Raw genomic sequence first — 27586 nt, forward strand, 5'->3', positions numbered from 1 at the left:
TTTTTCTAATCTTAGATTTTTTTATTTTTAGTGTTTAATTTTTTTAGGGGTTAATAGTTTAATTTAGTGTTTTGCGATGTGGGGGCCGGCGGTTTAGGGGTTAATATGTTTAGTTAGTTTAGTTTTATTAGTTATGATGTGGGGGGACTGGCGGTTTAGGGGTTAATAGGTTTATTTAGTGTCGGTGATGTTGGTCAGCGGATTAGGGGTTAATTACTTTATTTAGTGTCGGCTATGTTTGGGAGCGGCGGATTAGGGGTATGTAGACTAGGGGTTTATGTTAGGGTGTTAGGTTTAAACGTAACTTTCATTTCCCTATAGAGATCAATGGGGTTGCATTACAACGATTTGCCATTCAGCGATCGCAGGTGTTAGTTTTTTTTCTAGCACGTAAACTCAGCCCTTGGATTTTGTGCGGTATGGAGCATAACGCACAGCACAAGGAGGTTTTTTAGTAACTCATAATGGCAGCACTATGGAAAGTACGATATTGCTAATTTTATTGCATTATTTACACACCCGTTATAGCGTAAAACTCGTCATCTAGGTGACAGTTAGGGAGTAAACAATGGTGTTAAATCCTACTGTCATATACTAACGTGTCTTTTTTTTATTTTTTATTAATGCAGTGCATTCAAGAAAAGAAAAGGGGTATCTGAGCAACCTTATAAGCCAAGGAGATCTGTGTCTGTAGAATGCATTCCAAAGACTTCATATAGTAGCTCAAGAATATCACATTCCAATAAAGAAAATAATAATGTATCTACAATTCTCCACAAAATCAAGAAGTATACATCTGAGTCTGTCCTGGAAACAAATAAAACAGACACATGCTTTGGTGCTACTCTTTTGATAAACTATCCACAAATCAAGACGATCGGGCAAAACATGGATAAAGCTGGAAGTAAATCTAAAGGGTTTTCCTTTACCAATTCTACTGACCCTCCTAAGAAAAACATTGCTAAAGTATCTGTAAATGGAGCACACAGGGACACCAAACCTAAAACTTCAAAAAGTTCTTCTCTGCAAACTAGCAGTTTTAAAAAGAGCAGTATACAGGGGACACACAAGGGTCACCAAAAGAATGAAGGAACCAAGGGCCTCGCAGAAAGACCTACCAAAAACATGCAAAGATTAAACACTCATGGCAAACCACCTTTAGGGCAATCATCCACTGCTATAAAAAGTGTTAAACCAGTTTCCCATTTAACCAACGTTCAAAAGAAACCCACAGAGGTGCATGCTAAGATATCATCTTCTGTTGAAAACATTAATAGATTAAGCTGTGATAACAGGCATGTAATTGATAGGAGGTGGCAAAGCACAGAGCGACTAAGTAGGGGATTTATAAAACCAAATACAGAGATATTAGAACATTGTACTGAGGATAATGAGACTGGGTCGTCCGACAGTGAAAGCTTCTACTCCATGGATTCCCTCTCTTCTGCATATGCATGTGTTCTAAATGAACAGTTGAAAATGGAAGAAATAGAGAGAAATAAAAATGTCACTGATAACAAAGGTTCAGACAGTGAGGACAGCCAGATATCTCAGGATTCCTTGATGGAACGAGAACATCGAAAAGAAAAACACAATAAAAAAAGATTAAATAAATACAAGACAATTGTGACCTCACATAGTTTTTCTAATGAACAGAATGCTTCACCTTTGGTTAAGTCTGGTTCCATCAGCAGTGGGCTTGCAAAAAGTTTTTCGTTGGATAGTTTGGCTGATGCTGAAGATGTTCCTGAGGCTGATTCATCTGAAGAGGTTCCGGCTGAGATCTTCTGGAAATTGCAGAGTCCAAGATTTTGTATGCCTGAAATGGATGATGAACATATGAACGACAGAACACTAGCAGCTAACAATTCTGCTGCTGGAATAAATAGTTCTTTTTTCCTAAATCTAAATCTGGAATTGTTCCCCAACTATGACAAGAAAATGGAAAGAGAAGAGATACATTCAAGGCCACATGAAAATGATTTACAACATGAACCAAAAAATGTTACCTCTTATGTAGAAGCTAGTACCCCCTTTTCACTTGATTTAGGAGAACAGAAGAGTGAAACAGCTCGGGCTATTGATGCTGAGCAATTTCACAGACAAGTAAAACAGCAAGACAGTAATGAAGTCATTGAAAATAATGGTTCTGGTAGTAATATTGTGTCACTACAAAATGAAAACCATGCATCATTGGAAACTATATCAAAAAATGAAAATGATTCTGATAACAATGGGTCACCGATCAAGATGACAGAAAACAATCAGCCGTCCATAAATACTGAAATAAAATGTCATATATATTCTGATTCTGAATTTAATAACGAACAAAAAGAGCCCCAGCTATATTTCACAGAAAATGTCGATATCACTTTAAATTTAGATAATTGCAATTATACATCTTGTAGCTCAGGGACAGTAACAGAAGTTGGGTCCACTCCAAAATGTAATACAATCTTTGGTAAAGTTGAATCTCCTTGTATCAAGGAAAGCCGTGATAGGCAGATAGACACAGACGGAATGCAGTGCAATATGTGTGAACCTGAACTTCTTACTTCTTCTGACGTCAACTCTTTGAAATTAAATGCTTCTTTCAGTGAAAAATTTGAAAACCAAAACACGGTACAAAATCTAGAATATCAGACTCCAATTACTGTTACTTGTTTAAGTCAATGTGAAGCCAAGGAGACATTTTCTTTTTCTGTAAATCCAAATAAACAAGAAACATGCCAGTATAGACCTGATGTCACAAAAAGCACTGATCAAAATGAAAACAATATAACTGTAGAAAAGCACGGGTATACTTTTGAGGACAATAAATATGCAGAAACATGCCAAACTTCTAGAAGTTCAACATCTGCACTATCCACTGTTTCAGAATTTAAAAGACTAGAGTGCCTAAATAATACAGTGAGCATGCTTGGAACACATGTTCAGCTTCATAGTGATGCAGGAAACAAAGACAATAACAAACCAAACAATATGTTGGCTTTATGTGACCTTACAAAATCCAGACCAGCAATGCAACCTGAAACACCTCATTTACAGATAGACATTAATGCCAAGGAAGAATGCAATTCTACAAATTGTAAAGAAACTTGCAGAACTGAAATACATTCTGAATCCATAACCAACAATGAAATGGACAATATATCTGATGCCATTCCTGGATGCACTACAGGTTCAGGAGAGATTAATATCAAAGTATCATCAGAAGAAGAGAAAAAAAATACTTTAGAAAATGACGAGACTAATATAATCACTTTACAAACTAATAGTAATGCTAATCTTAAAAGAATAGAAAACAATATAAAAGTATCTCCATTATTCATATATGATAGTAATGACATCAGCAAATCAGAATGCTCAGAAATTAATGTAAGTACATTAGAACAAAGTGTTGAGGCCACAGAAATCAATTTGACACCAGTCAAAGCTTCTCAACTTCTTGGCAATCAAGTAAGTGAAACTACAGCTGTGGATACCTGTTCTTATCCAATATCAGGTTTAATAAAGAACTTAAATGATGTGGACGGAAGAAAGATGGAAATTAATTCTTTATTTACAATTTCAAACACAACTGTTCCTAATTTTGTGAAACATTTGAATGTTAAAGAAATTAACAACGAATCCCCTAGCATTTCAGAAACCAATGTAATATGTATTCTTGATGAAAATTCAAACTTGTCAAATTGTTCTAACATTTTCAGAGATAGGTTTAACTTGAACAACAACACAACCGAGAAAGGGAATAATTTTTGGAATTCGAATGATGCTAAAAAACAAAAATCTGCTGCTTATCTGGGTCCATTATCTCCAAAGAACGTAGTAAGCATTAAGGCCCAGCCACAATGTAATGTACGTTCTGATGCTACAAAAGAATTTAATAACTTTCCTCATGAAACAAATATTGTGTATATGCTGGAAACCCCCCCATTAGATAGCTGTTGTGAACAATATAGTGGAAGGGCATGCAGGACATGTGAAGATGATTTGTATAGACTTGATGCACTCTCTAAGGAGAGAAAAGCTGTGATATCATGTGAAAATATTCATATATTTCCAACATCCTTTGAGCAAACAGTATCAACAACCAGTGATCAAGCAGGAAAAGCTTATCTATCCAAAAGCTGCAGTCTAACAGGAAAAGGTATTAACCCTCAAAATTTTGTTGGAACATACAGAGAAAATAAATACAATATTTCTGATGTCAGCACTGATTGCCATCCTGTTCCAGGTGAAATATCTGTTCTCTGTTATGATAATAAGAATGTACAGCTTTCTCAAGAAACACATTACACAGTTGTTGGGTTGAAAGAAAAGTCATCAATGGATACTTTGAAAGACTTTGAAGTAGAAGGGAACTCGATTGCGACAGAGGAGTATAACGAACCAAAGGGAAGTGAGCCTGAGGTTCATTTAAAAAAAGCTGTTGATTTAAAGCATATTCATTGGGGATTTGATGATAGAACAAAAATTGTTGATGGACTTAGGGGATCCACCTTAGAAACACAAACATATGTAAGTGAAAATGTCTGTCCAGATTCTGGTGAGTTGCGTGTACAAGTTTCAAATATTGCTATTTCTAAAACAGATGACACCTTACACATTCAGGAAAATGCTTTGCTTAATAATTTATTGCAAAATAAAATCAGCCAACCTACAAATAATAACAGTCTAGAGAGATGTAGTAGCAATCAAAGCAATTCAGAAGCTGAACAAGATCTCTGCAGCATTCAAGTCTGTGATTCATTCAATCGTCAACTTAATAATTGTAAAGTTTACACTTCAGTAGATTGCAGCAAACACAAGGACAGTCCAGATCCATTCTACATTGGTGTAAATGCTAGATCAAGTTCTTTACAAGAAAATTCTGAATTTATAAACAATCACAGAACAGATACAAAGTGCAGCACAGGTTTGGTTCTCCCATACTATGAAACCATATTCCAGAATGAAATGCTTACTGAATTAGTTTTGAATAAAGAGAAAAATCTCCCGTCTCAGAGAACTAGAGAAAATGACTTTTTAAAAAACATTATTTCTACTAAAGGAATGCGTGATGACTGCTCTGGAACAAATGCAATTAATGACTTGCAAGCATCTTTTCTCAAACCAGTCCAGGAAAACAATACATTTCAAGATAGTTCAAAAGAGACCATTATAAAGCCTGAATCTTCTGAACTTGCAGAACATAATTCTATACGTAGATCTGGAAAGCCAGTGTGTGAAAATTTAGAGTTTGTGATGTGTCCAGAACTGTTTAATGAAAATTCTTCTTCAGTAGTTCCATCTGCATCATCTTTACATTCTGAATATTATTCTGAAAAGTATGGACCGGATATCAGCTGTAACTTAACATATTCAAAGGGCAAATCTGTTGGTAAAACTAAGTTATCTGCTTTTACGTGTGAACAATTTGACTATGTCTATAGTGAAGGCTGTCAAGAGGAAACTAAGAACAATGATGAAAACCAAGATGGAAATCTATCTATATCACTTACTAATGAAAGAGAGAGAATTTCTCTGAAACATACTGAACACCTATTGGAAGATACTGTAAATGAACAAGCACATCAGTTGTTTCGAGAGACAAATGCATTAGAAAACCCTGAATTTAGCCGCCATGAATATTCATTGCAAAACCCCGGATCAGCACCACACATATCAGAGGCAGATTATTCATGTTTTACTTCTCTAAATGATAACAACTTGAAAATATCTAAAAGAACTGAGTTCAATATGCTTTCTAGCAGTTGTCAAACTGATTGTAATAACCAACTTGCCAAAGAAAATCAACAGGACATAATTAATAAACAAGTAGTAAATAATTTAGATCAATCTTACAAACCGTCAGTCAGTGCTTCTCTTTTAGCAACCCGCCTAGGGTACAGTTCATCTTGCTGCAACCAGATAGTTAGTCAGATTCAAGATACTCAGTCCGGGGATACTGAAATGTTAAATGGCCAGACAGTTTGCATAGAAAATCCATTAAGATTACAGGAACTGAAATCTAAGGATACATCTTCTTACAGCTGTTTGTTAAATGACCCTGATTTAAAATGCAGAAAACTGGATCTTTTAAATAATATGAGGAGAGAAGATTGTAAGCAAAACGTATGCACTTTTAAAGAAAACACAAATACATCCAACTGTTCACCTTGGAGTGATGGCCTGCATGTTGCAAGCATAACTGGGAAAGAGCAACAAACCAAGACTAGATATGAAGTTTCTCCTTATTTGGATAACTCAAGAGATAGTCAAGAAAAAACTACCATCTTATTTGACACAATAGACAGTTACCAGATGGCCCTTTTAAAAGGGGATATTCCAAATATAAAAATGACTGATGCTCTCTTTTGTAGTAGCAATAAATATCAATTCACAGATGAACAAAATAAATGCATGTTAGCTGCTAAGGAGAATCAAAGTTTGGATAAATTGTTGATTTCACAGTCTTCTGAAGCTATTCTTAATCCACAGGCTGAGTCTCAACCACCTATCCATGACAGTGATTTTAAAATAGAAAGAGGAAGTATATCTAATCAAGAAAATGTAGCATTGACTGAATCAGAAGTCATCCATAATACTTGCACTACACATACAACTACAAATAATAAAGCATCAAGTTGCCAATCAAGTATTGGTGCTAACAAATTGACAGAGCCTAGTTCTGAATGTCTGTCAAGAACTTCTAATACCAATCTTTGCTATGACTCAAAAGTTGATGTTAAAGCATATTTAAAAAACAGAGAACAATTGCATTCCATACACAACTTAAATCAAGAATTGTCAAATCCAGTTGGTAAAGCAAGTGAAAATATTGGGGAGAATAAGGAAGAGATGCATTTCTCTTCAAGCGACATCAATCCATTTGTTCGATCTTGGAAGCCAGAGGAATGTTCGAGAGTTGGGTGGAGACAATATGCATTTAACAGTGCAAGTGATGTCTCTTGTAGATTTCCATTACATCTGGAAGCTAATAAATTAATGAGATGTTCCAGTGTTGATGAAGGTTTGAATTCTCATAATTCTCCTTTTCATTCTCACCTTAGGACATATGCAGATGCTAGGGTAATGGAGAGCACTTCGGATAGTATTGAAGGCTTACAGATAGGCAGTGCACAAAATTTCCAACTTGAACATTGTGAAAACAGTCCAGAGTATTATTATCCACTCTCCAGTGAATCTATTTCCTTTTATACAAAAGATGAAGGATTGCCATTTGACAGTACTTATGACTTAGACCCAAAATCTGAAAACTGCTCGATGCAGGTGGATGAAATAATGCTCTTGTACGCTTCAGAGTCTGAAACTTGTGAAGAAAATAATATGAAGGTGTCTTTGGAACAGGGGACACAAACTGAAGTAAAACAGAGAAGAATAAATAGACATCAACGAAGCCAGACAGATGTATCATCAGTAATGCAAATAAAGAGTAGGAACCTGTATCATAGACCAGCATCATGGTCAAGTGTAAAAGATATGTCACTGCATTTATCTCAGCTCTTACATGAGACGTCTGAACTCCTGGGCAGTCTTTCTCACCATCATGGTGTGGACTTCTGCCAAGGTGCTCTGAAAGAAATAGGAGGAGATACAGAAGCATCAAGAAGAAGAGTCAAAGACTCATCCACCCAGACTACTATAGATATTGGTATTCAAACAGATTTGCAAACACAGAATAGGGATATGCAGAATCAGGCCAAAGAACAAAAACAATTTTTAAGTAGTCCAGAGATTAACGTTATTCTTAAGGTAATAGGAACAGAACCATTGACGCCTCAGGCGTACCATGCCTTAACAATGCAAGCAGATGGGCAGGAAGCAATAAAAACAGTGACTCAAAGCTTACCAAATCTACCAGATTTTGTTAATTCTAGCAAATTAGACAGACCTTTATGTCAATCAACTGTAAGAGCTTCAACGCCAAAACTAGATAGTGTCGAAGAAGTGTTTACTTATGAGGCCTTTTCTCCTATCATAATAAAAGATTCTCCTGTTTCGCCCATATTAAATAAAGATATTAAGGAAGTCTCTGACACTTTTGCAAATATGCCTCTATCTAGCAATAGCTGTAACTCAATCTACTACAGTGAGCAACAGCGATTAATTGGGGAAAGGACTCAAACATTAACATCCCATGGAAGCACCATAATGGTTGATCGAGCATCATCACCAATTTTAACACTGAAAGCAAGTAAAAAGTTACCTAATAAAATTATTGCAGAAAAACCTTTGAACCGGCAAAAAATCTTGAAATTTCTTCAACATCGAAAAAAGAAAGGATCTAACATTTGTGAACCTCATATGGATAGTTCTTCGCAAACAGAAACTGATACTGAATGTTCCAGCACTCAAAGTATCTCCAAAAAAAATCAGAAATCAGAAAGCTTAAATAACAGTAAAGTTAAGGAGCCCATTAGTGAGTTGTTTTCAGAAAAAATATTACAAAGGTTTAGAAGTGAAAATTGCATTCTGAAAGAAAAAGTTGGCATTGGTCTAAGTCGTTCTAGTAGCACATCAGAAATTTCAGGGTTTGGAAGACCATCAATTGAATACAGCAACTTAGGAATCAAACAATACAATAAATATGATCCAACCTCTGCAGCAACTTTAGATGCACATCACAGCAAGGTGTTACACCCATGGGAAAGACCACATTCTTTAGAAAACCTCTCTCAAATTTCAGATGGACAGATTTTTCAAAACAGAATTAGTCGACCCTTGTCATCAACATCAAGTAAAAGATGTAAGGATGAGCTTGATTTCAGCAATGTAACCATAAAATCAAACAAATCATTTTTTAAAAATAAAAATGGTACATTCTCGGTATCTGAAACGAGTGGACATGGCTTAAATTGCCAAGATGAAGATGGAGCATCAGTTGCAGAAAGTGATTGTAATACAGAGGTCCTTCTGAACCAATATCATTCAAGCCAAGAGAGCCAAAGATCACATAATTACACCTTGCAAGACCTACCTCTGCACAATAAATTCAGCAATTGGTCTGGAGTTCAAGGTAGCTTGCCTAGAACGGGTGGTCTATTAGGAAGCGCTGCTGATCTGCACCTGAGAGAAAGCCCCACTAAGACAGAATCATCTCAAGCTTGTGACAGTAAAGCTAGAGAAATTGAAAGGCTGCAGAAGGAACGAGCAGAAATCATGTCTGGAATACACCTAGAAATCTCTAATCAGCCTCTTACAGTGCAACTTGCAGAAGCAAAGCTTAACTATGGCATTGGTGAAACGGATGCCTTACTGAGGGTCATTCAGAGTGGGAAAATGGAAGAAGGAACTTTCATTAAGAAGCAACTGTATGAAAGGTATGGAACAATACATAGTTGAATGTATCAATATTTGTGCCACTACAATTTTGGTTAGCATTACTTAAAAAAATCTACTGTGCATATGAAAGATTACAATTTAAACATGTTTTGCATGTAAAAATGTTATTTCTTTCATGTAATTAGCAAGAGTCCATGAGCTAGTGACGTATGGGATATACATTCCTACCAGGAGGGGCAAAGTTTCCCAAACCTCAAAATGCCTATAAATACACCCCTCACCACACCCACAAATCAGTTTTTACAAACTTTGCCTCCTATGGAGGTGGTGAAGTAAGTTTGTGCTAGATTCTACGTTGATATGCGCTCCGCAGCAGGTTGGAGCCCGGTTTTCCTCTCAGCGTGCAGTGAATGTCAGAGGGATGTGAAGAGAGTATTGCCTATTTGAATTCAATGATCTCCTTCTACGGGGTCTATTTCATAGGTTCTCTGTTATCGGTCGTAGAGATTCATCTCTTACCTCCCTTTTCAGACGATATACTCTTATATATACCATTACCTCTACTGATTCTCGTTTCAGTACTGGTTTGGCTTTCTACTACATGTAGATGAGTGTCCTGGGGTAAGTAAGTCTTATTTTCTGTGACACTCTAAGCTATGGTTGGGCACTTTTTTATAAAGTTCTAAATATATGTATTCAAACATTTATTTGCCTTGACTCAGGATGTTCAACGTTCCTTATTTCAGACAGTCAGTTTCATATTTGGGATAATGCATATGAATAAATCAATTTTTTTTTTTCTTACCTTAAAATTTGACTTTTTCCCTGTGGGCTGTTAGGCTCGCGGGGGCTGAAAATGCTTCATTTTATTGCGTTATTCTTGGCGCGGACTTTTTTGGCACAAACATTTTTTTCTGTTTCCGGCGTCATACGTGTCGCCGGAAGTTGCGTCATTTTTTTTGACGTTTTTTTGCGCCAAAAGTGTCGGCGTTCCGGATGTGGCGTCATTTTTGGCGCCAAAAGCATTTAGGCGCCAAATAATGTGGGCGTCTTTTTTTGGCGCTAAAAAAATATGGGCGTCACTATTGTCTCCACATTATTTAAGTCTCATTATTTATTGCTTCTGGTTGCTAGAAGCTTGTTCACTGGCATTTTTTCCCATTCCTGAAACTGTCATTTAAGGAATTTGATCAATTTTGCTTTATATGTTGTTTTTTCTCTTACATATTGCAAGATGTCTCACGTTGCATCTGAGTCAGAAGATACTTCTGGAAAATCGCTGCCTGGTGCTGGATCTACCAAAGTTAAGTGTATCTGCTGTAAACTTGTGGTATCTGTTCCTCCATCTGTTGTTTGTACTGAATGTCATGACAAACTTGTTAATGCAGATAATATTTCCTTTAGTAATGTTACATTACCTGTTGCTGTTCCGTCAACATCTAATACTCAGAGTGTTCCTGATAACATAAGAGATTTTGTTTCTAAATCCATTAAGAAGGCTATGTCTGTTATTCCTCCTTCTAGTAAACGTAAAAAGTCTTTTAAAACTTCTCATTTTTCAGATGAATTTTTAAATGAACATCATCATTCTGATTCTGATAATGGTTCTTCTGGTTCAGAGGATTCTGTCTCAGAGGTTGATGCTGATAAATCTTCATATTTATTTAAAATGGAATTTATTCGTTCTTTACTTAAAGAAGTCTTAATTGCATTAGAAATAGAGGATTCTGGTCCTCTTGATACTAAATCTAAACGTTTAAATAAGGTTTTTAAATCTCCTGTAGTTATTCCAGAAGTTTTTCCTGTCCCTGATGCTATTTCTGAAGTAATTTCCAGGGAATGGAATAATTTGGGTAATTCATTTACTCCTTCTAAACGTTTTAAGCAATTATATCCTGTGCCATATGACAGATTAGAGTTTTGGGACAAAATCCCTAAGGTTGATGGGGCTGTCTCTACTCTTGCTAAGCGTGCTACTATTCCTACGGCAGATAGTACTTCCTTTAATAATCTTTTAGATAGGAAAATTGAATCCTTTCTAAGAAAAGCTTACTTGTGTTCAGGTAATCTTCTTAGACCTGCTATATCTTTAGCGGATGTTGCTGCAGCTTCAACGTTTTGGTTAGAAGCTTTAGCGCAACAAGTAACAGATCATAATTCTCATAGCATTATTAATCTTCTTCAACATGCTAATACTTTTATTTGTGATGCCATCTTTGATATCATTAGAGTTGATGTCAGGTATATGTCTCTAGCTATTTTAGCTAGAAGAGCTTTATGGCTTAAAACTTGGAATGCTGATATGTCTTCTAAGTCTACTTTGCTTTCCCTTTCTTTCCAGGGTAATAAATTATTTGGTTCTCAGTTGGATTCTATTATCTCAACTGTTACTGGAGGGAAAGGAACTTTTTTACCACAGGAAAAAAATCTAAAGGTAAATTTAGGTCTAATAATCGTTTTCGTTCCTTTCGTCACAATAAGGAACAAAAGCCTGATCCTTCATCCTCAGGAGCGGTATCAGTTTGGAAACCATCTCCAGTCTGGAATAAATCCAAGCCTTTTAGAAAACCAAAGCCAGCTCCTAAGTCCACATGAAGGTGCGGCCCTCATTCCAGCTCAGCTGGTAGGGGGCAGATTACGTTTTTTCAAAGAAATTTGGATCAATTCCATTCACAATCTTTGGATTCAGAACATTGTTTCAGAAGGGTACAGAATTGGCTTCAAGATAAGGCCTCCTGCAAAGAAATTTTTTCTTTCTCGTGTCCCAGTAAACCCAGCGAAGGCTCGAGCATTTCTGAAATGTGTTTCAGATCTAGAGTTGGCTGGAGTAATTATGCCAGTTCCAGTTCTGGAACAGGGGCTGGGGTTTTATTCAAATCTCTTCATTGTACCAAAGAAGGAGAATTCCTTCAGACCAGTTCTGGATCTAAAAATATTGAATCGTTATGTAAGGATACCAACATTCAAAATGGTAACTGTAAGGACTATCCTGCCTTTTGTTCAGCAAGGGCATTATATGTCCACAATAGATTTACAGGATGCATATCTGCATATTCCGATTCATCCAGATCACTATCAGTTTCTGAGATTCTCTTTCCTAGACAAGCATTACCAGTTTGTGGCTCTACCGTTTGGCCTAGCAACAGCTCCAAGAATTTTTACAAAGGTTCTCGGTGCCCTTCTGTCTGTAATCAGAGAACAGGGTATTGTGGTATTTCCTTATTTGGACAATATCTTGGTACTTGCTCAGTCTTCACATTTAGCAGAATCTCATACGAATCAACTTGTGTTGTTTCTTCAAGATCATGGTTGGAGGATCAATTTACCAAAAAGTTCATTGATTCCTCAGACAAAGGTAACCTTTTTAGGTTTCCAGATAGATTCAGTGTCCATGACTCTGTCTTTGACAGACAAGAGGCGTCTGAAATTGATATCAGCTTGTCGAAACCTTCAGTCACAATCATTCCCTTCGGTAGCCTTATGCATGGAAATTCTAGGTCTTATGACTGCTCCATCGGACGCGATCCCCTTTGCTCGTTTTCACATGCGACCTCTTCAGCTCTGTATGCTGAACCAGTGGTGCAGGGATTACACAAAGATATCTCAATTAATATCTTTAAAACCGATTGTACGACACTCTCTGACGTGGTGGACAAATCACCATTGTTTAGTTCAGGGGGCTTCTTTTGTTCTTCCGTCCTGGACTGTAATTTCAACAGATGCAAGTCTTACAGGTTGGGGAGCTGTGTGGGGGTCTCTGACAGCACAAGGGGTTTGGGAATCTCAGGAGGTGAGATTACCGATCAATATTTTGGAACTCCGTGCAATTTTCAGAGCTCTTCAGTCATGGCCTCTTCTAAAGAGAGAATCGTTCATTTGTTTTCAGACAGACAATGTCACAACTGTGGCATACATCAATCATCAAGGAGGGACTCACAGTCCTCTGGCTATGAAAGAAGTATCTCGAATTCTGGTATGGGCGGAATCCAGCTCCTGTCTAGTTTCTGCGGTTCATATCCCAGGTATAGACAATTGGGAAGCGGATTATCTCAGTCGCCAAACGTTACATCCGGGCGAATGGTCTCTTCACCCAGAGGTATTTCTTCAGATTGTTCAAATGTGGGGACTTCCAGAAATAGATCTGATGGCCTCTCATCTAAACAAGAAACTTCCCAGGTATCTGTCCAGATCCAGGGATCCTCAAGCGGAAGCAGTGGATGCATTGTCACTTCCTTGGAAGTATCATCCTGCCTATATCTTTCCGCCTCTAGTTCTTCTTCCAAGAGTAATCTCCAAGATTCTGAAGGAATGCTCGTTTGTTCTGCTGGTAGCTCCAGCATGGCCTCACAGGTTTTGGTATGCGGATCTTGTCCGGATGGCCTCTTGCCAACCGTGGACTCTTCCGTTAAGACCAGACCTTCTGTCGCAAGGTCCTTTTTTCCATCAGGATCTCAAATCCTTAAATTTAAAGGTATGGAGATTGAACGCTTGATTCTTAGTCAAAAAGGTTTCTCTGACTCTGTGATTAATACTATGTTACAGGCTCGTAAATCCGTATCTAGGGAGATATATTATAGAGTCTGGAAGACTTATATTTCTTGGTGTCTTTCTCATCATTTTTCCTGGCATTCTTTTAGAATTCCGAGAATTTTACAGTTTCTTCAGGATGGTTTGGATAAAGGTTTGTCTGCAAGTTCCTTGAAAGGACAAATCTCTGCTCTTTCTGTTCTTTTTCACAGAAAGATTGCTAATCTTCCTGATATTCATTGTTTTGTACAAGCTTTGGTTCGTATAAAACCTGTCATTAAGTCAATTTCTCCTCCTTGGAGTTTGAATTTGGTTCTGGGGGCTCTTCAAGCTCCTCCGTTTGAACCTATGCATTCATTGGACATTAAATTACTTTCTTGGAAAGTTTTGTTCCTTTTGGCCATCTCTTCTGCCAGAAGAGTTTCTGAATTATCTGCTCTTTCTTGTGAGTCTCCTTTTCTGATTTTTCACCTGGATAAGGCGGTGTTGCGAACTTCTTTTAAATTTTTACCTAAGGTTGTGAATTCTAACAACATTAGTAGAGAAATTGTGGTTCCTTCATTATGTCCTAATCCTAAGAATTCTTTGGATGTAGTTAGAGCTTTGAAATATTATGTTGAAGCTACTAAGAATTTCCGAATAGACTAGTCTATTTGTTATCTTTTCGGGTTCTAGGAAAGGTCAGAAGGCCTCTGCCATTTCTTTGGCATCTTGGTTGAAATCTTTAATTCATCATGCTTATGTCGAGTCGGGTAAAACCCCGCCTCAAAGGATTACAGCTCATTCTACTAGGTCAGTTTCTACTTCCTGGGCGTTTAGGAATGAAGCTTCGGTTGATCAGATTTGCAAAGCAGCAACTTGGTCTTCTTTGCATACTTTTACTAAATTCTACCATTTTGATGTGTTTTCTTCTTCTGAAGCTGTTTTTGGTAGAAAAGTACTTCAGGCAGCTGTTTCAGTTTGATTCTTCTGCTTATAATTTCAGTTTTTTCTTTATAAGATTTAAACTTTATTTTTGGGTGTGGATTTTTTTCAGCGGAATTGGCTGTCTTTATTTTATCCCTCCCTCTCTAGTGACTCTTGCGTGGAAGATCCACATCTTGGGTAGTCATTATCCCATACGTCACTAGCTCATGGACTCTTGCTAATTACATGAAAGAAAACATAATTTATGTAAGAACTTACCTGATAAATTCATTTCTTTCATATTAGCAAGAGTCCATGAGGCCCACCCTTTTTTGTGGTGGTTATGATTTTTTTGTATAAAGCACAATTATTCCAATTCCTTTTATTTATGCTTCGCACTTTTTTCTTATCACCCCACTTCTTGGCTATTCGTTAAACTGATTTGTGGGTGTGGTGAGGGGTGTATTTATAGGCATTTTGAGGTTTGGCAAACTTTGCCCCTCCTGGTAGGAATGTATATCCCATACGTCACTAGCTCATGGACTCTTGCTAATATGAAAGAAATGAATTTATCAGGTAAGTTCTTACATAAATTATGTTTTTAAAGTTTAATTGATTTTTAAAGTAAAGTGTATGTCTGGACATGGACAGGTTGGGCATTGGTAGATAAGTACATCTCCCATATTTTGTTTTGGTAAACAGTGACACAACTCACAAGCAAAAAATTAAACTCCAGAAAACATTTGAAAATTCCCCTCTTAAATGAAGAACAATTAATGAATGTCTCTTTAATAAGAAAATCCATTTGGACATACAATGTTAGTTCAGTTGGTCAATCTAAATACCAGCAATTCTTGTGCTTGGGAGTGTGTGTGTTTGAAATAATTTCTAAAGGGACATTCATTTTTAATTACGATGTTGCTGAGGAGCGTGTTTAAAGGTTTTCCGGTCACTTTCTTTGTAGGCATATGAAAGTTATTGAAAGTCTGCGTAAGGAGAGAGAGGAGAGGCTGCAGAGTTTCAGGCGTAGCCGTAGTCTCAGCCCCATGAAACAACTAAGTTCCTCACAGGCGTCACTGACATCGCTACGAGAGTCAGACTTGCCCAGCCGTCGAAGAGAATACTTACAGCAGCTAAGAAAGAATGTTGTGGATAATACCAGGTTTGTGAACCGCAATTTAATGCTAGGTACATAAGTTACTTACAGTTTTGTTGTAACACAATATTGCAAAAAACACACTTTGGAGATAAAGATTGTATGTAAGTTATTATCTTACTATTCAGCATTTCTTTTAGTGAGTGCAATACATTTTTATTCAATACACCTCAAAGGGACATAAAACAAGTTGGGATATAGACAAAATCTAATATGTACTTTAATTACTTTACCTGCAAATTTATACTGCAGTGCCTCGCCATTAACCCTTTCTTTTAAAGTGAAAGTCAACCATAGCGTTTTTGAAACGCTAGGGTTGACTGTTGAAACAAATAAAGGGCACTTTCATTCATGAAGTATAAGATACGTCATGCAGAAAGTGCCTTTATTCGTTTCACTTGGTTGCCGTTCTTAGCTGCTACGGAGCCCACGTCCAAAACATTTTTGCTAAGAGGTGACGTTTTCACCTCTTAAAAAGAATAAAAAAGAGGCGCCACCATGGCCTAATATCGCCAGTACAGGTAAAATGAGCAGCAATATGAGAATGTGAATACTCACAAACATGAAGCACCCCACTGGTGCTAGTAGAGCAGACTGACACTTCTCAGTGGTTCAGCACACTGTATCCAAAGCGCAGAGACAGTCAGGAATCCTCTGACACTCCAATGTATATGTGCCTATGGATAAAGGAAAAAGCAACACGACATGGCCCAATATCATCAGGACAAGGGGAAAATAATACCAATTGCTTGCACTTACAAGATGGTGGGCACCTGCAGGTGCAATCTCAGCAAACTGGAGCCAAAACGTCGCCCAGTAGACTTAAAACAGCAATCCTCAACAGGAACCAGGATCAACGATATAATTTGTCACAGGAGGTGAAAAAAATACACACAATAGCAAGTGTATAAAAGTATAAAAAGTCTTTATTAACACAGCAACTAGTTTCTCAGCCTACTCAGGGCTGTTTCATCAGGCTATGACAAACATTATAAAACACTTGCTATTTAACAGAAATCTAAAAACAAATGGGCTATTGTGATTGGATAATCAATTAGCAGAAACACAATTGGCAAAAAAACCACACCTAACTACAATCACCTTTGTGTGGTTGTTAAGGTAACCTTTGTAAACACATGTAGGTAAGAAGCTATTTACATGTTGAACCTCCTTACAAATACAATGTATAAATAGATGTATGAAAACATACAATACAAAATAACTAAAAAACTACATTAAACATAACATTTTTTGTCCAAAGTCTATCTCAATAGGACATATTAAAAAATTGATATAAATCATAGAACCATTGCTTTTATCTATATACATAAACCTAAAGTGCATCTAAAATAACTGCCTATACATTCTCTCAATTTAAATCTCCTTAGTTTCTCAGTATGCTGCAAGTCTGATACTCTTAATATTAATGTTGCCACTTGTTGAGACTAGCCGATTGATCTCAAATGTTAGATAACACATTAGTGTTGACTTACGGTTTATTAGGGTAACGTATGATTGTCTTGAGCAGACTTTCCATAACTGTTTAATTTGATATTTGTATTGGTACTATTACTTCAAAAGTAGAGCTGTAACTCCTTAAACATAAAAATAATAGAGCCATAACTGTTTTGTGAACAGATGTCTTGAATGCAGCTTTTGCTGCCTGTCACACTTGATTCATTGAATGGGTGTATCAAGTGTTTTGATGTGAAGTGTTAGGTGATTGGTCCACATAGATGCCAGTCAAACACTGAGATTGTGCATATTAATGAACCTCAGAATTGAACAGACAGTTGCAATTGCTAAGGGTGAGGGCAGAAGTGCAGGATTTATAAAATGTTTTTTATAAATCCAGAATTGAACAGACAGTTGCAATTGCTAAGGGTAAGGGCAGAAATGCAGGATTTATAAAATGTTTTTTAGTTGTAAAGGTATGATATTTTATGTAAATAATAAACAGGTATAACATATTGGAAAATATATGATGTGCATTGTTAATTCACTATTTGGTGAATCTATTTTAACAAGTTATTAAGAGACACAGTAACTAAACAATAATTTTTTGTTAGTGAATCCTCTTTCTCCAATTGAGAAAAACATTAAAGTGCTTATTTATATTCTGTTTTATTAAATAATTTATATCTCATCCAGGGGATTAGACCTGTGCTGCCAGTAACTATCAGTGTTCACATAGAGAACATGTATATTAAATTACAAATGGTAATCACTGTTCCATATGATTTAGTAGTGCTAGAATAGATACATGGTGATATCCTATAAAAAAGTGATATACATGTTAAATAATTAAGTATTAAAAACTAAATAATATATAAAAGGTTAATGGTGTGTTTATAGGGACTAGTGCAAATGTGAAGAATATATTAATACCACTGTGTAACAGTGACTAAATTAGTGGTGTGAAAAGTGATGTGTTATGAATAAAAAATAATAATGAAATGAATGTTGATAATATATATGTGTGACTAATACCAATGTAAAATATGATGACGTGGTGTGTCCACTGAGTACACACCACTCTCTCCATACATACTAGTTTTCACCTCTTAGCCAATAGCCTTGCGGTAAATCCAGTTTGGTGCCCATGGGAGCCGGATTTACCCCACGGCTATTTGCTAAGAGGTGAAAACGTCACCTCTTAGCAAAATATTTTTTTGCTGTGGGCTGCTGTAGCAGCTAAGAACGGCGAACAATTGAAACGAATAAAGGCACTTTCTGCATGAAGTATCTTATACTTAATGAATGAAAGTGCCCTTTATTTGTTTCAACAGTCAACCCTAGCGTTTCAAAAACACTATGGTTGACTTTCACTTTAAGTTTCTAAATTGTACAGCTCTAACTCCCCCCACACAATTCCTTTTATGGCTGTATTTATATCCACCTTTGCTTTGGTAGATTGCAAGACCTTAAAGGGACAGTAAACATAAAAAACAACTTTTTTATTTAAAATATATATTTCATATTCCTTATTGTAAACCTTTAAACACTTTTTATGTTAATTATTGAGCTTATATCTACATTTGAATTTTTATTTGGATACATTTCTGTCTATAAACAAAATTCATGGATATGATTGCTAGTTTTAAATGGGTCACCTTTTAGTGGGATTATTTAAGCTTAACTGGAGCTTTTTGTATATATTTTAGCTTTGTATAGGTTGAACTCGATGGACTTCGGTCTTTATTCAACCTCATCTACTATGTTACTATGTTATCATTCTGCCTCTTCTTTATGACTGCCCCCTTGCTGAATCTGCTTCTCCCTGGCCCTACCGCATTCTCTTTCCTCTATTAATCGGTCGCGCCATAGAGTTGTTATGGATGCACGCCGCTGGAGTCCTCACACAGCCAGATCCCCTTGCGCATGCGCACTTGTTTAGCTACTGCCATTACTTTATAATTCTGTGGAGATGTACATTTTTTTTTAAATAAAAGTCCAAGATCCATTATATAAGAGATGGCATACTATATACTTATAATTGTTCGTTTTGATTAGGGGTTTTTATGTGACTCGCGAGGACCAATACATTGAATAGTTCTAACACCGGCTGTAATGTGAATCGCAAAGCTGAGCGCCTTACGATTTACATAGCAGCTTGATGTTGCTCACAAAGGAGCATTTATAGCGCATTCCTCTACTTATATCAGCCAACCAGAATGCAGGGAGGAGCAATAAATGAGCGTGACACAGCCTCACAAAGGGCAGCGGCAAGATCTTGAAATGCTGAAGCAAGGGAGGGGCGGACCAGAGTTTTTGATTGACAGTTGTGATTTCCACATTATAAAGTAAAAATAAAGCGTTTAACTTCTTAAAAAAAAACATCTTTCAATATGTATTTTACATTTTAAGAAAACTATAGATCACATCAAATAGATTAATGTTTACTGGCACTTTAACAGTCATTATCTGTTGGAGCATACCTAGAAGCAAATAAGCTGCTGTGAATTCAGTTGAAATTCAATGCATGTGTTTCTGATGCTAAACACTGATAAATTGGGGTGGATTAGACTAATCCAGACAGCATAGCTATGTTACAAATTTTGCTTATATTTAAAAATTATTTTAAAATAATTGTCAGCAATTTTTATAAAAAAATGTATGCAAACAATTTTTACTTAAAGGGACACTGAACCCAAATGTTTTCTTTCATGATACAGATAGAGCATGCGATTTTAAGCAACATTCTAATTTACATAAATTATTCTTTATTCTCTTGCTGTCTTTATTTGAAAAGCAAGAATGTAAGTTTAGAGGCCGGCCCATTTTTGGTTCACAACCTGGGTTGTCCTTGCTGATTGGACAGCACCAATAAACAAGTGCTGTCCAGGGTCTGAACCAACAATTGTCTGGCTCCTTAGCTTAGATGCCTTCTTTTCCAAATAAAGATAGCAAGAGAACGAAGAGAAATTGATAATAGGAGTAAATTAGAAAGTTGCTTAAAATTGCATGCTCTATCTGAATCACAAAAGAAAAAAATGTGGTTTCCTTTAATCAGCCCTTTTAGGATATGCACAGATCTCAACATGTTTTATGGCACTTTAAATTGATATGATTTATGATTCAGATAGAGCATATAATTTTAAACAACTTTACATTTTATTCCTGTTATCAAATTTTCTTTGTTCTTTTGGTATCCCTTGTTGTAAAGCAAGAATCTAAGCTCAAGAGCATGCACTATATGGCAGCAGCTTTGCAAGAATGTTATACATTTGCATAAACACTAGATGACAGCACTATTTCCTGCCATATAGTGCTCCAGACATGTGCATGCTACCTAGCTAGGTATTTTTTTATTTTACTTTTTTTAAACTATAGTTGCAACACAAATTGTACCACTATGGGCTCCATTTTATCATCCACGGGCGGACAGCAGCTTACATATTTGCCCTGTCCACCCAACTTCTCCTCTGGTGGGCAGCAACCCACTGCCCACATTTACCATTGCACACAAGAGCTCCTGTGTGCTTGCGTGAACCCTGCCCACTCACAGCCAATCAGGAGCTGTTAATCTCCCCGGTCGGACGAGACCAGGGAGATTGAAATTCTCCACCTAAGAGGTTATACAATGCTTTCATGTGGGAATCCTGATGGATAATGAATGGGATCACTGAATGCGATCACAACCAATTTGGAGATAAATAGCCAGGTCTATGTGCAGTGCAGTATCTGCTTGTTTATGTATATAAATATGATATAGCATCTCTTTGAGAAACCATTTCAGTTCCTGACCACCCTAGTGCACATACAACGCTGACCCTGTCAGTGTGAGCCTGTTATCCATGTTCCCTTTGTTTCCCAACACCCTAGTTTAGAATCACTTTATTGAATGTGGTTAAACAATTTGCTAACAAATACATAATACCCCTGATTCTGTTTTTATGTCAGGATCCAAGAACCAAAGAGAAGAGCGTCTCAGTGTCCCTCTGAGATTGAACTGATGTTGAAAGACTATCAAAAAGCTCGTGAGGAGGCAAAGACAGAAATTGCCAGAGCAAGAGACAAGCTTAGAGAGAGAGCAGAACTGGAGAAGAAGAGACTTCAACAGAGTAGTCAGCCAAAGGTGGTGAGGCCTCTATGCTTATCTATTAGTGTACCTTGAGGATGTATTAAGCTTTTCTAATGGGTTGTGATTAACCTCTTGCTGTCACGTAATACACTCTAGAGAAAATACATAATTTATGTAAGAACTTACCTGATAAATTAATTTCTTTTATATTGGCAAGAGTCCATGAGCTAGTGACGTATGGGATATACATTCCTACCAGGAGGGGGCAAAGTTTCCCAAACCTCAAAATGCATATAAATACACCCCTCACCACACCCACAATTCAGTTTAATGAATAGCCAAGTAGTGGGGTTATAAAATAAGGAGTAAAAAAGCATACAAAAAGAGGAACTGGAAAAATAATTGTGCTTTTATACAAAAATCATAACCACCATAAAAAGGATGGGCCTCGTGGACTCTTGCCCATATGAAAGAAATTAATTTACCAGGTAAGTTCTTACATAAATTATGTTTTCTTTCATGTAATTGGCAAGAGTCCATGAGCTAGTGGCGTATGGGATAGAAATACCCAAGATGTGGAAGTCCACAGAAGAGTCACTAGAGAGGGAGGGATAAAATAACAGCTATTTCCACTGAGAAATTAAATCCACACAATAATTAAGTTTTTCTCAAACAACTTAAATCAAAAGCAGTAGAATCAAACTGAAACTGATGCCTGAAGAACTTTTTCTACCAAAGACTGCTTCAGAAGAAGCAAATACAACAAAATGGTAAAAACAATAAAAGTATGCAAAGACGACCAAATCACTGATTTGCAAATTTGATCAACCTAAGCTTCATTCTGAAAAAGCCCAAAACATTGTGACTGAACTTAGTAGAATGAGCTGTAAACCTCTGAGGCGGAGCCTGTCCTACCTCGAAATAACCCTTGAAAAACAAAAGCTTTAATCAGGATGCCAAAGAAATGGTAGAGGCTTCCTAACCTTTTCTAGCAAATAGACTAGAAGTCTGAAATCCTAGTAACCTCAATATAGAATTATAAAGCTCTTACCACATCCAAAGGATGTAAAGAACTCTCAAATAATTATTTAGGATTAGGACACAAAGAAGGAACAACAATTTCTCTACTAATGTTGTTCAAACTCACAACCTTAGAAAAAAAAGTCCACAAAACAACTTATCTAGATGGAAAAACAGATAAGGAGACACACAAGAGAGAGCTGATAAATCAGAAACTCTTGCAGCAGAAGGGATAGTCAAAAGAAACAACACTTTCCAAGAAAGTAGATAATCTTCAAAGAAAATATAGGCTCAAAAGAAATGAGCCTGCAAAATCTTTAAACCAAATAAGACTCCAAAAAGGAGAAATTAATAAATGAACAGGCTTGATACCAACCAAAGCCTGAACAAAACAGTGAATATCAGGAAGTTTAAACAAGCTTTCTAGAAAATAAAACAGAAAGAACAGAGATTTGTACCTTTAAAAAATTTGCAGACAAACTTATCCAAACCTTGCTGAAAAATTGTAAAATCCTAGGAATTCCAAAAGAATGCCAAGAGAATTTGAGAAGAACACTATAAAATATAGGTTTTCCAAACCTGATAATACATGTTCCTTGAAACAGACTTATAAGCCTGCAACATAGCGAAAAAAACTGAGTCAGAGAAACCTCTATGACTAAACACTAATCAATTTTCATACCCCCAAATTAGTAATTTTTGAGATCCTGATGGAAAAATAGCCCCTAAAACAAGAGGGCTGGCCAAAGAGAAAGTGGACAAGGATGGCAACTGCACATCCAAACATGATCCACATACCAAACCTGTGAGGCCATGCTGATGCTATCAGAAACACATGACACTGTTCCAATATGATCTTGGACATCACCTTTGGAAGAAAAAACAGAGGCGGAAATATGTAGTCAAGTTGCAAAACCAAGACACTGTTAATGCATCCACCATCTCCACCTGAGGAACCCTGAAAAGATACCTGGGAAATTGAGAGAATCCACCTCCCAAATGTCTAAAATCGTAGAAAATAGACAGGAGATTAATTCCATCTAAGTACGTATTCAAGATACTTCTTAATTGCTAAGGAACTACGAGTCCCTATTGTTGATTGACATATGCCACATTTGTGATATTGTCTGAAGAAAAAAAAATGAAAAAGTTCTCTCCTAAAAGAGGCCAAACCTGAGAGAGCTCTGAAAAAATAGCACAGAGTTCTAAAATATCGATTGCAAACCTCGCCTCTTGAAGTTTCCAAACCCCTTGTGCTGTCAAAAGACCCTCAGACAGCTCCCCAACCTGTAAGACTTGCATCCATTAAGAATACAGTCCAGGAAGGACGAACAAAAGGAGGTCCCCTGAATAAAATGATGATAGCTTAATCACCAAAACAGAGAGAGTAGAGTGTTAGGATTTAAAAATTTCAACTGTGAAATCTAAAAACAATCCCTGTATCATTGATTCAGTATGCAAAGCAAAAAGAGATCTCAGATGAAAAATGAGCAAAGGGAACCACACCTGATGTTGCAGTTATGAGACCTAAAACTTACATGCACATAGCCACTGAAAGAAATGTTCTAGACTGTAAGTTAGACAGGCCAACGCCACTTACAATTGACTTTTGTCCGATAAAGACAAAGACATGAACACAGAATCCATCTAGAAACCCAGAAAGAAGTGACCCTTGTCTGAGGAATCACAAAACTCTTAAGTAAATTAAATCCTCTAACCATGTCTTGAAGAAACAAAACTTAGTTGATTCATGAGGGATTCCACAAAAAGAAAAGTCCATATATTTCAATACTGCTCTTTCATTTGTATGTATTGGGTACTTGACTTGTAAAGCGCATCTAATCACCAGTAAGGGACTCAAGACGCTGCTCATTTAATCTACCTCGGAAGGATGAAAGGCTGAATGGACCTCAGAATTGAACCTGCAACCCTCAGGTTGCTACAGAGCTCAGCCTCAGTGCATTAGTATGCTGAGCTATCTGTCCAGCTTCAATAAAAGAAAAGTTTAAGCTAATACCAAGATACCATCCAAATAAGGAAGCGACACAATACCCTACTGTCTGAAGACAGAAAGAAGGGCACCAAGAACCTTTGAAAGGATTCATAAAGCTGTCACTAAACCAAATGGAAAAGCGACAAATTGGTAAAGCTTAAAGGAAAAACTCAGAATCCACAAGTGGTCTGAATGAAATAAGATATGAGGATAAACATCCTGAAAAATGTAGTGGACATGAAATGACCTTAACAAAGAGGCATAATAGTCCTTATAATCGCCAACTTAAAAGTTGAGGCTCTAACAAAACAATATGAAAGTCTTCAGATCCAAGAATGGACTGAATAAACATCTCTTCTTATGGACAAAGAGTAGAATTGAATAGAAACCCAAATCCTGTTCCTGCAAAAAGAACTGGCATAATCACTCCTGAAAAAATTCAGAGTGTACTGAGAAAGAAATATTCTTCCTATAGGAGGTCTTATTCTAAAAATCTATTCAAACCCTAAGAATAATATAGAATTTGGACTGAGTTCATCCAAAAACAATTTAATCTGCCCCCCACCAGAGGGATTGGTTTGAGAACCGCACCTTCATGCAGTCTAATAACTAGTAATTATAAATCGCTTTTCTCCCAGAAGGATAAAAAAAAAAACCGCTTCTTCAGTGCTTACACTCGGAATTAACCAAATTAGCAGCTGATATAAGCAGTAGTTATTATTACCCAAATAAATTGTACACAATAAATTGACCTTAAAGGCCAAAGAGCTGTATTAACCCTGCCGGGAAATTAATCTATGACCCTTGGATCTAGAACAAACGTTTGTAGTCATCTACATCACCGGACTAAAAGTAGGGCATAAAAAAACTCTAAACCTCCAGAAATAGTGGAGATAATAGAAATCAAACAAATTATTATCCTAACATGAGAGAGATAATGAAATATATTTGAAATCATAATAATAGATATAGTAAACATAATTAAATTAATACATCTAAAGTAAATAAACAGAGTTATATACTTAAGAATCTGAAACTACTTATGCTAACTGTTCAACAAAAGATGAGAGAACAGTAATGTCAGCGAAAGATAAAGCTGAGCTAAAAATAACAGTAACGCCTAGATTACGAGTCTTGCGTTAGCCTTAAAAAGCAGCGTTGAGAGGTCCCAACGCTGCTTTTTAACGCCCGCTGGTATTACGAGTCTGGCAGGTACAGGTGTGCCGCTCACTTTTTTTCCCGCGACTCGAGCATACCACAAATCCCCTTACGTCAATTGGGTATCCTATCTTTTTAATGGGATTTTCCTAACGCCGGTATTACGAGTCTTGGAGAAAGTGAGCGGTAGACCCTCTCCTGTCAAGACTCCTACCGCATTTAAAAGTCATTAGTTAAGAGTTTTATGGGCTAACGCGTAACATAAAACTCTTAACTAAAGTGCTAAAAAGCCACCCATGAACTACCTATTAACCACTAAACTGAGGGGCCCCCCCCACATCTCAAACAGTTAACTAAAGTTTTTAACCCCTAATCTGCCGACCAGACATCGCTGCCACTTCAAAAAATATATTAACCCCTAAACTGCCGCACTCCCACCTCGCAAACACTAGTTACATTTTATTAACCCTTAATTTGCCATCCCTAACATCGCCAACACCTACCTACATTTATTAACCCCTAATCTGCCGACCGGACATCGCTGCCACTTCAAAAAATATATTAACCCCTAAACTGCCGCACTTGCGCCTCGCAAACACTAGTTAAATTTTATTAACACCTAATCTGCCGTCCCTAACATCGCCGACACCTACCTACATTTATTAACCCCTAATCTGCCGCCCACAACGTCGCCTCAACTATATTAAATGTATTACCCCCTAAACCTAAGTCTAACCCTAACACCCCCCTTAACTTAAATATAATTTAAATAAAACAAAATAAAATTACTACAATTAAATAAATTATTCCTATTTAAAACTAAATACTTACCGATAAAATAAACCCTAAGCTAGCTACAATATAAGTAATAGTTGCATTGTAGCTATCTTTGGGTTTATTTTTATTTTACAGGCAACTTTGTATTTATTTTAACTAGGTACAATAGTTATTAAATATTTAATAACTTCTTAGTTAAAATAAAAACAAATTTACCTGTAAAATAAATCCTAACCTAAATTACAATTACACCTAACACTACACTATAATTAAATTAATTACCTAAACTAACTACAATTAATTACAATTAAATTAAACTAAAGTATGAAAAAAAAACACTAAATTACAGAAAATAATAAAATAATTACAAGAATTTTAAACTAATTACACCTAATCTAATCCCCCTAATAAAATAAAAAAGTCCCCAAAATAATAAAAATCCCTACCCTATACTAAATTACAAATAGCCCTTAAAAGGGCTTTTTGCGGGCATTGCCCCAAAGTAATCAGCTCTTTTACCTGTAAAAAAAAATACAATGCCCCCCCAACATTAAAATCCACCACCCACACACCCAACCCTACTCTAAAACCCACCCAATCCCCCCTTAATAAAACCTAACACTACCCCCTTGAAGATCACCCTACCTTGAGACATCTTCACCCAGCCGGGCACAAATAGTCCTCCAGAGGGGCAGAAGTCTTCATCCGATCCGGGCAGAAGAGGACCTCCAGACGGGCAGAAGTCTTCATCCAGACGGCATCTTCTATCTTCATCCATCCGGAGCGGGTCCATCTTCAAGCCAGCCGACGCGGGGCATCCTCCTCTTCCGACGACTCCCGACGAATGAAGGTTCCTTTAAATGACGTCATCCAAGATGGCGTCCCTTGAATTCCGATTGGCTGATAGGATTCTATCAGCCAATCGGAATTAAGGTCGGGAAAATCCTATTGGCGGATCCAATCAGCCAATAGAATTGAGCTTGCATTCTATTGGCTGATTTGAACAGCCAATAGAATACGAGCTCAATCCTATTGGCTGATTGGATCAGCCAATAGGATTGAACTTCAATTCTATTGGCTGATTGGATCAGCCAATAGGATTTTTCCTACCTTAATTCCGATTGCCTGATAGAATCCTATCAGCCAATCGGAATTCAAGGGAAGCCATCTTGGTTGACATCATTTAAAGGAACCTTCATTCGTCGGGAGTCGTCAGAAGAAGAGGATGCTCCACGTC

At 36.9% G+C, this 27586-nt stretch overlaps 1 protein-coding gene across 2 annotated transcripts in view; it reads left to right on the forward strand.

The window, feature by feature from the left end:
- STARD9 (StAR related lipid transfer domain containing 9) overlaps window positions 1-27586 on the forward strand; it is a 511030-nt gene that overhangs the window by 450500 nt on the left and 32944 nt on the right. Inside the window, exons 23-25 of one of the 2 annotated variants that reach the window (XM_053697793.1) lie at window positions 630-9326; window positions 15686-15883; window positions 21281-21458. In XM_053697793.1, coding sequence (XP_053553768.1) covers window positions 630-9326; window positions 15686-15883; window positions 21281-21458 — 9073 coding nt within the window. The remainder of the gene's footprint in view (window positions 1-629; window positions 9327-15685; window positions 15884-21280; window positions 21459-27586) is intronic. The other variant, XM_053697794.1, reaches the window with a different exon arrangement.

This window comes from Bombina bombina, chromosome 1 (genome assembly GCF_027579735.1).
Source record: "Bombina bombina isolate aBomBom1 chromosome 1, aBomBom1.pri, whole genome shotgun sequence".
Lineage (NCBI taxonomy): Eukaryota > Metazoa > Chordata > Amphibia > Anura > Bombinatoridae > Bombina > Bombina bombina.